Source organism: Sus scrofa, chromosome 7 (genome assembly GCF_000003025.6).
Source record: "Sus scrofa isolate TJ Tabasco breed Duroc chromosome 7, Sscrofa11.1, whole genome shotgun sequence".
In the NCBI taxonomy this organism is placed as follows: Eukaryota; Metazoa; Chordata; class Mammalia; order Artiodactyla; family Suidae; genus Sus; species Sus scrofa.
Genome location: NC_010449.5, coordinates 49,597,191 through 49,606,631, shown reverse-complemented (window position 1 = coordinate 49,606,631; position 9,441 = coordinate 49,597,191). Strand labels below are relative to the sequence as shown.

General features: G+C 45.7%; 1 protein-coding gene across 1 annotated transcript in view; it reads right to left on the bottom strand.

Moving 5' to 3' along the window:
• Positions 7,309-9,441, bottom strand: part of ABHD17C (abhydrolase domain containing 17C) — a 58,626-nt gene continuing 56,493 nt past the window's right edge. The window contains exon 3 of the mRNA XM_003128448.4: positions 7,309-8,780. Coding sequence (XP_003128496.1) covers positions 8,561-8,780 — 220 coding nt within the window. The 3' untranslated portion in view covers positions 7,309-8,560. The remainder of the gene's footprint in view (positions 8,781-9,441) is intronic.

The window sequence follows — 9,441 nt, the reverse complement described above, 5'->3', positions numbered from 1 at the left end:
TCTTGCACAGACATTTCCCATTAAAGGACTTACAAATGGCCCATGTGTTTTTAAAAGGTTACATATTCTCATGAGTAATCAGGGACATGATAGTTCACATCCACTGTTTAGGCAAAAATTCATAGTCAGAGGTTGTCAAGCGTGGATGACTAGAACTTCCATCCATTGTTAGTGGAGGGGTAGGTTGGTGCTCTGACTTTGGAAGTGTCTTGGCATTCCCTAGTGAAGCTGAACAGACAGATCCCACATGACTCAGCATTATTCATAACAGGACCCTGGATCAGCATCATCTGGGAGCCTCTTAGAAATGTGGCAGAATCTGAGACCCCATCATGGACCTACTGAGTCAGGATCTGCACTCAGATGCCCACTGGAGGCCCCTGGGGAGCTTTTAAAAGTTCAGATGCCCAGGTGGCACCCAGACCAGCTAAACAGTAATCTCTGATGGTGGGACCTAGGCATCAGCATTTTTAAAAGTTTCTCAGTAATTTCCTTTTCTTTTTTTCTTTTTGGTCTTTTTGCCTTTTTTCTAGGGCCGCTCCCATAGCATATGGAGGTTCCCAGGCTAGGGGTCTAATCCGACCTGTGGCTGCTGGCCTATGCCAGAGCCACAGCAACGTGGAATCCGAGCCATGTCTGTGACCTACACCACAGCTCATGCCAACACCAGATCCTTAACCCACTGAGCAAGGCCAGGGATTGAACCTGCAACCTCATGGTTCCTAGTCGGATTCGTTAACCACTGCGCCACGACGGGAACTCCAAAGTTTTTGTTTTAAGAAGGCATCTTTCATATCCCTTCTTCCGAGCCCCCTTCTTCAGCACACCTCACCCTGCCCCAGACAGCCTTTGCTGCTCTCTTCTGAGCTGGTTCTCTCTGGCTTGGCTGAGAGGTCAAGGTCAAGAGGGCCCACTGCTCCAGCCACCTGGGTCTTTTTTGATCCCAGAGCTCCTGGCCCACCCCACGTCCCATCGTATAAAGTTCTGGATGGGCTCGGGATCTATGTGTACCTCATAGGCCCATCTAAGGGCATCTGGAAGTCCAGGAAAGGCAGAGCTGAGGGTAACTGAAAGAGGAGAGAGTTTCTGTGCATGTCTGGAAGGCCTTGAGCCCTCTGCATCCTCACCCAGACAGAGCCAGACAGGGCCAGGTGGGAACAAGCTGGAACCAGCCAAGAGGTAAATCATTTAGCGGCAGAATAATGATGAAGCAAGTGTAGCAAAGGCACCGCAGGGGAGACTGTCTCCCCCTAGAGTTTTCAAAGTGTTTTCTGTTTTGTTCTAAACCCAAACTTGGCCATCCAAGTCATGAGTGGGTCCAAGAGCCCATTACCTCTTACCAAGCATCTCTCCTTACAGAATTTCCTCTGCTCCTACTGGGACCGCGGTGGGGATCGCTACCATTTCAGAGACGAAGAACAGGCTTGCCGCAGTTAAGAGAACTGCCTGGGATCATGCGGTTACCGTGGCACAAAAGCTCACAGCCGGGCCTGCTGTCTCCAGGATTCTTCCAATTGTCTCACCCCCTTCTGGGGCTGCAAATGCCCCTGCCCTTGACTCTCGCACATCCGGAGATGCCCACCTTTGGCAGAGTGCTCAGACCAACCCCCGCTCCTCCCTTCCCAGGTTTGCCTGCAGGATAAAGTCAAGCTACTTAATCTCTCCAAAATCTGCAAGCGCAGTACTTAGAATTCAAAAATACTGGCTTTAAAAGAACCTGTAGGAGTTCCTGCCGTGGCTCAGTGGTTAACGAATCTGACTATGAACCATGAGGTTGCGGGTTTGATCCCTGGCCTTGCTCAGTGGGTTAAGGATCTGGCGTTGCCGTGAGCTGTGGTGTAGATTGCAGGCACGGCTCGGATCCTGCATTGCTGTGGCTGTGGTATAGGCCGGCGGCTACAGCTCCTATTAGACTCTAGCCTGGGAATCTCCATATACCATGGGTGCGGCCCTAGAAAAGACAAAAAAAAAAAAAAAAAAAAAAAGAGCCTGCAGATGCCATTGTCTGGTTCAGTGATTTTTAAGCCTTTAGAATCACTGCTGCCTTTGAGAAGCTGCTTAGAGTGTGGACCTTCTCCCCAGAAAAATGCCCACAGGTACAGACCTCTCAAAGGGGTCACAGACCACAAGACTCTTGTTAAGAATTGCTGATCAGGGAGTTCCCCTCATGGTGCAGCAGAAATGAATCTGACTAGGAACCAAGAGGTTGCAGGTTCGATCCCTGGCCTCACTCAGTGGGTTAGGGATCTGGCGTTGCTGTGAGCTGTGGTGTAGGTCGCAGATGCAGCTTGGATCTGGCGTTGCTGTGGCTGTGGCGTAGGCCGGCAGCTGTAGCTCCGATTGGACCCCTAGCCTGGGAACCTCCATATGCCATGGGTTCAGCCCTAAAAAGACCAAAAAAAAAAGATGACTGGATAAACAAAATATGGTCCATACATACACTAGAACCTTGATGACATTCAATGAAGTGAAATAAGCTAGTTACAAAAGGACACATGCTGTATGATTCTACTTATATGAGGTACTTAGAGTAGCCAAATTCATAGAGACAGAAAGCAGAATGGTGGTTTCCAGGGCCCAGGGGAGGGGGGAATGGGGAGTTATTGGTTAATGGGTACAAAGTTTCAGTTTGGGAAGGTGCCAATGTTCTGGAGATGGATGGTGGTGATGATTGCACAGCAAGGTGAATGTACTTAATGGCACTGAATGGTCCACTTAAAATTTGTGAAAACGGTGAATTTTAACTACATATCTTCCCCTGGCTGGGAAAGAATAGGGCCAGGCCAGGCCTGCTTGTTCCAAGGCCAGTGTGTGTTCCAGGCCCCCTGCCTGGGCAAGCTCAGTGCAAGTACCTGCAGGTGTGACTGTAACTTCTCTGTGCAAACCCTGGCAGGCAAGGCCTCCGGGAAGAGGTGGCATTGGAGCTGGTTGGCACAGGATGCCGTCTTTGTATGAACTTCATCTACTGGCTTAGTCATCCTCACATACCAGGGGACGAAATGCACTCAGGAGCACTCATTCGTTCTAGTTAAAGCAGCATCTTCTTGGAGTAAGACAGTGCCTGCCTTCCAATGGGATTCGGGAACAGATTGATGTAACACATAATGATACATTTCATAACCACTTCACAGGAATTCTGAAGGGTGGGTTTGGGCTTTCCTCCATATAAAGACTTATTGACGATATAATGAAACCTCAACAACAGAATGTCCAGCTGGTAAGCTTTTGGTGCAGGTCCAGCTCTTTGTCCAAGTTCGAATGTGTGGAGGAGAGAGGGGGAATCACACACCGGAGCTATTTCATCATCAGGTTTTGTTTTTTGTCTTTTTAGGGTCGCACCCATGGCATGTGGAAATTCCCAGACTAGGGGTCAAATCAGAGCTGTAGCCGCTGGCCTACACCACAGCCACAGCAACGCCAGATCCAAGCCATGTCTGCAACCTACACCACAGCTCACAGCAAAGCCAGATCCTTAACCCACTGAGAGAGGCCACGGATTAAACCCACACCCTCATGGATAATAGGTTCGTTAACCACTGAACCATGATGGGAATGCCTCACCATCAGTTTTACCAAATAACACTTATTTTGATCATTTTATTCTCTAAATATCGTTCCAGAGCATCATTTGTGATGGCAGCAGAATAATGCTTTGTATGGACATGATAAAAACTAAATTCCTGTTGCTAGAAACTTAGATCGTTTGCAAGTTTTCACTTTTACTAGCAGTGTAGCACTGATTATCCCATATAAACCCATGTCATCTTATTTTTGAAGGATTCCCAGATTAGGCTTTTGATTCACGGTATAATAGACTTTGGAAAGTTTATACCAATTTCGTGTGTAAAATTAGCAGTATTATTTTAAAGTGCTTATTTATCCAAACCTTTACCACCCATGGGTATTATCATTCAAATATTTACATCCTGGGCACATGAAGTTACCGGGCGCCAGGGATTGAATCCGAGCTGCAGTTGTGACCTGGGCGGCATCTGTGGCAATGCGCTGAATCCTTAAACCATTGTACCAGAGCGGGATCTCCCATTTTGATCTTTTTTAATGTCTTACAAAAAAGTTTTATGATTTTCTACAAAATGTGTCTTGTATATGTGTACTAGATTATTCTCATTACTCAATATTTTTAAATCCTATTGAAAATATCTTTTTTACTGAATTTTAAACAATTTTAACTGATCTATATAGGAATGACTGATTTTTGTATAATTTAGTGTTTAGCAACCTAAATTCCTATTACATCTAATGATTTGTAGATCTTGCAGATTACCCAGATGATTGTAATCTGAGTTTTATTTATTTTCTACTTATTCAAAATACTTGTTAAGGTATAATCTATGTATCTTAAAATCTACCTCTTTAACACATACTTTGAATGATTTTTTGGTAAATTTAGTGAGTCGTGCAGCCACAACAATCTGATTTTAGTATATATCCATCCCTTTGATTTTCCATGTCTTACACCTTTTTCACTTCTGTAGTGCTACTGCATCTGCTGGGGCTTTGCAAAATTTTAAGCAGAAGTGAGAGCCATGGGTACAATGGCTAATTCCCGCTCTAAAATGGAATAATGCTTCCACTGTTTCACCCCTCAGTATGATGCTTGGTTTTCTAGTTTGTTTAGAGATAATCTCTCTATTCATAAAGTTACTTTCTAACCCGAGTTTGAAAAGGGTTTTTTTTTTTTTTTTTTTTTTTTTCCTTCCTTGCTTTTTAGGGCCTCCCTCACGGCACATGGAAGTTCCCAGGCAAGGGGTCGAATTGGAGCTACAGCTGCCAGCCTACACCACAGCCAGAGCAACTTGGGGTCTTTGCCGCATCTGTGACCTACACCACAGCTCACGGCAACACCAGATCCCTGACCCACTGAATGGAGCCAGGGATCAAACTCGCATTCTCATGGATGTAGTCGATTTGTTTCCGCTGCGCCACAACAGGAACTCCCCAGTTTTGTTTTCTCATCATGAACGGGTTCATTGAATTCCATCAAATGCTCTGTCTGTTTATGGAGATGATCATAGGATTGTCCTCTAAATGAGGACAGCATCCAATTGGTCTCCCCACCGTGGAGGGCGTCTAGGTTTTGTCTACAGTCCCCAGAGCTCCACCAGGCTGCAAAAGCAAAACTCGAGTTAACCTGGTCCAGGTTAACTTCCTTCCAAGAGAAAACTGGTTTCAAAGCTCCTCTCATCTTGGTATTTGGCCTGTATGGTCTTTAGTTTCTAACCAGTTCACACACCTAAGATTTTTTTCTATTTAGTAGTGATAGTTTGGTTGGGTTCTTCCCCCACTGGGAGAGTTATTTTGGTCCTCAGACCAAGTCCATCTTAGAGCAGAAAACAGAAGTGACCAGACCTTTGAGGTTCATTACTGTGTTTTGTAGCTGTAACTGCTGTGAATGGGGCCTAATCTCATTGTCCTCACACATACCGTCCTCAGAGAAAGGCCGTCCCCATGCCAAACTCTGGTAAAGGGTAGACAGAACGCCCTCCTTAATTTTGGGGATGGAGTTGGAGCCCAAAAATATGAGCTGCTTTGAATGGATACAAACCAACCACATCAAGTTATAAAACAATGACCTGAAAAGGCTTTATCACCTTAACTTCTATAATTGTCACTCAATATGGTTTCTCATTAACATTGCTGCAATTTGAAGAAAGTTTACTAGAGGGCTCAGGAGGAGAAAAGGGGGGGACCTGGTTACAGAAGATGCAAGCAGCAGACACATGGGATCAGAAATTAGGCCCTTTGGGAGTTCCCATCGTGGCACAGTGGAAACGAAACCGACTAGGAACCATGAGGATAAGGGTTCAATCCCTGGCCTTGCTCAGCGGGTTAAGGATCCCGCAGGGCAGTGAAGCTGTGGTGTATGTAGGTTGCAGATGCGGCTCGGATCCCGCGTTGCTGTGGCTGTGATGTAGGCCGGCAGCTGTAGGTCCGATTTGACCCCTAGCTTGGGAACTTCCATATGCCAGGAGTGTGACCCTAAAAAGCAAAATAAATAAATAAATAAAGATTAAAAAAATAAAAATTAAAAAAAGGGAGTTCCCGTCGTGGCTCAGTGTTTAACAAATCCCAACTAGGAACCATGGGGTTTCGGGTTCGATCCCTGACCTTGCTCAGTGGGTTAAGAATCCGGCGTTGGTGTGAGCTGTGGTGTAGGTCGCAGACTCAGCTCGGGTCCCGTGTTGCTGTGGCTCTGGTGTAGGCTGGCAGCTGTAGCTCTGATCAGACCTCTAGCCTGGGAACCTCCATATGCTGCGGGAGCAGCCCTTCTTAGAAAAGGCAAAAAGACAATAAATTAATAATATAAAAAATTAAAAAAAAAAGAAACTAAGCCTTTGGAAACCGAAGTTAGCCACTCTCATGCCCTGAGCGCAGGCTGTTGGATGTGTTTTTTTCCCATCCAGGTCCCCTCCGCAGCTTCTCCTGTGATCCCCTCAGATAAGCAGGGCCTCACCCTTCCAGGCCCCCCCCACATTTTAGGTACTGATCTAAGACCAGGAAGGAGCCTGCAATGTGCTGGAACACGCAGGCCCGCACACAGCCCTGCAGTCTTTATGCCTCAGCCCCCCTCTTCCTCCATTCCTCTTACCGTGTGTTCAGAAGGGGTGTTCTGGGAGCGTGGAAAACAAGCATCCCTCAGTTTCGCTTCTTCTGGTCAGTGATGAAAGGACTAAAAAAGACTATGGAGCATGTTCAGCTCAGGTTTTCCCAAGAAACAGGCCTGTTCTCCCTCCCAGCCAGGTCACAGAGACTGACTTCTTCACTCGTGTCAGTAGAATCCACTGCATTCTCTGTCTGGAGTCCCTCTGTACTTTTTTCTTTGTTTTTTGTCTTTTTAGGGCCACACCTGAGACACATGGAGGTTCCCAGCCTAGGGGTCGAACTGGAACTACAGCTGCCCGCCTACACTACAGCCACAGCAGCTCGGGATCTGAACCGTGTCTTTGACCTACACCACAGCTCACGGCAACGCCGGATCCTGAACCCACTGAGCAAGGCCAGGGATTGAACCTGTGTCCTCATGGCTACTAGTCAGGTTTGTTAACCACTGAGCCATGACGGGAACGCCTGGAGGCCCTCTGTACGTTACTGCTACAGGCTTTCTATCTTGACTTCCCCAAAAGGAATCTATGGTCTCTTACAGAACAAAAACATACACCTGGAGAAAGGTAATGACACCTGTAAGCCCCAAGGGTTTTGTCTTAGAGCCAGAAAAAACGTTTTCCTCGCATTAGTTGTTTTCTTTGAGGAAGAGATGAAGGAAAAAACGACCTGTGAGAGCACACATTCTGATCCATGCATCCTTTATTCCATGACCGACCGCTGTGTTGCACCCAAGCAACAGTACACAAACTGGCAATCAACCGCAATCCAACTGTACAACAATCTGAGGCGTACAGTACATTTAAGGCTTTTAAATTTGGAAAAAAAAAAATTCTTGTTAATAAAATCAAAGAACCCCGAAACCCAAACCCCCAACCGATACAAGTAGTGTAGCAGTTTTAAGCATCTTACATTTCTGATGCTTATTTGGCGCAACTCCAGTGTCAAAACCCAAATAACTCCTAAATGAAAAAGATCAGTTTGGTGAAATTTTAATTACATAAATTCTTCAAAGCATAAACTTGTAATTTTTGTCTTGGAAATGTTATAAAATTCTTTTAATAGCAAAACATAGGAATAAAAACATATTAACAAAATGTATTCAATCATTTACATTACAAACAAGGAATTTGCAATTTGTTGTTGTAGCCTGACAAAAGAAAACTACCCATTAAGAATCTATGCACAATGTAATTGCAAATATGTACAGTACTTTAAAAAAGCCTACAAGGAGGACTTTACAGAAGGAAAGTCAGCTAGGCTCTTTGTTAGACCACCCAGACAATCAAAATATTAAAACTCTGTGGACTAGTAATAAATTTACACTTAAAAAAACCCCAGTTTCCTTTTGTTTAAGAATATTCCAGTTGTATTTATTTATATGGTTCCAGTTGATGAAGCTGTTTGCGATAGTTCCAGGAAACTACCCTTTAATTGATTTGTTTGGGGGACAGATCAGCATGTGAACAAAAATTTCATCACAATGGTTTTCCAGTTACACTATCACAGCTTCACAAATGGACTGAACCCATGAATCCAGTGGCTGAAGGAGAGCTGGTCAAATACTGAGAACACGGGTGGAGAGAAGGTTGAGTCCTGCATAAATGAATCCTAAGTGACAGGTAAGGTGGAGAAACAGGTAAGCATCCTTTAGACAGCACGAGAAAACGGTCCCCCCCCAACTCAGCTCTCATTCCCATTCTGCGAGGCAATGAAGCTGGATGTCTCCACTGTTGGGTTTAACGTGACTGTGTGGGAGTTAGTCGAACCTCTAGATAGGAAAGATTGAGATTTCCTCAGCTCTTTGAGTGGGACGCCCTTAAAAGCCGGGCGCTTCCTCGTGGTCATCACGCCATGACAGCTATCCAGGTGAAGCATGTGCAAAAGAGAGGACTCTTGTGTTCACAGTAAATGAGGTAAAATCAAGTCGCCGTCTTCAGGAATTAGGAAGTTCGTGAGATATGAACTGTTTTAGTCTTTCTAGGTATTGTGCATAAAGCTCTATGTCATTGTGCCCGGCCCCTTCGACCCAGAGGGGCTCCACGGCCCGGGGACAGCGCTCGTACATGGCCAGGCCATGGGAGAAATCGATGACCTCGTCTTCTGTGCCGTGAATGACCAGCACGGGCGAGGTGACCTTAGATATCTTGTCAATGCTGCAAGACAGGAAGGGGCGGGGGAGAAAGGCCTTCTTTAGTTAGGCTCACAGATAACGCACAGCACACAATATAACAACTTAACATACGAGTGAGTTCCTGTCATGGCGCAGTGGAAACGAATCCGACTAGGAACCATAAGGTTGCGGGTTCGATCCCTGGCTTCACCCAGTGGGTTACAGATCCGGTGTTGCCGTGAGTTGTGGTGTAGGTCGCAGACTCGGCTCGGATCTGGCGTTGCTGTGGCTGTGGTGTAGGCTGGCAGCTGCGGCTCTGATTCGACCCCTAGCCTGGGAACCTCCAATATGCTGCAGGTGCAGCCCTAAAAAGCAAAACAACAACAACAAAAACACCCAACTTAATGTAGAGTCAGCAATCACAGGCAAGGAAGCTCAGCCCACTGAAGGTTTTTTTCCCCTCCCTTTTTAAGTAATTCATCTTTTTAAAAAATAACTGTTTCATTTTGTAATAATTCTGGATTTACAGTAAAGTCACAAAGATAATACAGAGCTTCTCTCCACCCATAACCCATGCCGCGTAAGACTAACACCCCGTGTTACCGCGGCCCATTTGCCAAAACCAAGACACCGACGTTGGAACATTACTAAACTCCAGAACTTTATTTGGATTTCACGAGTTTTTCCACTGAGGCCCTCTTTCT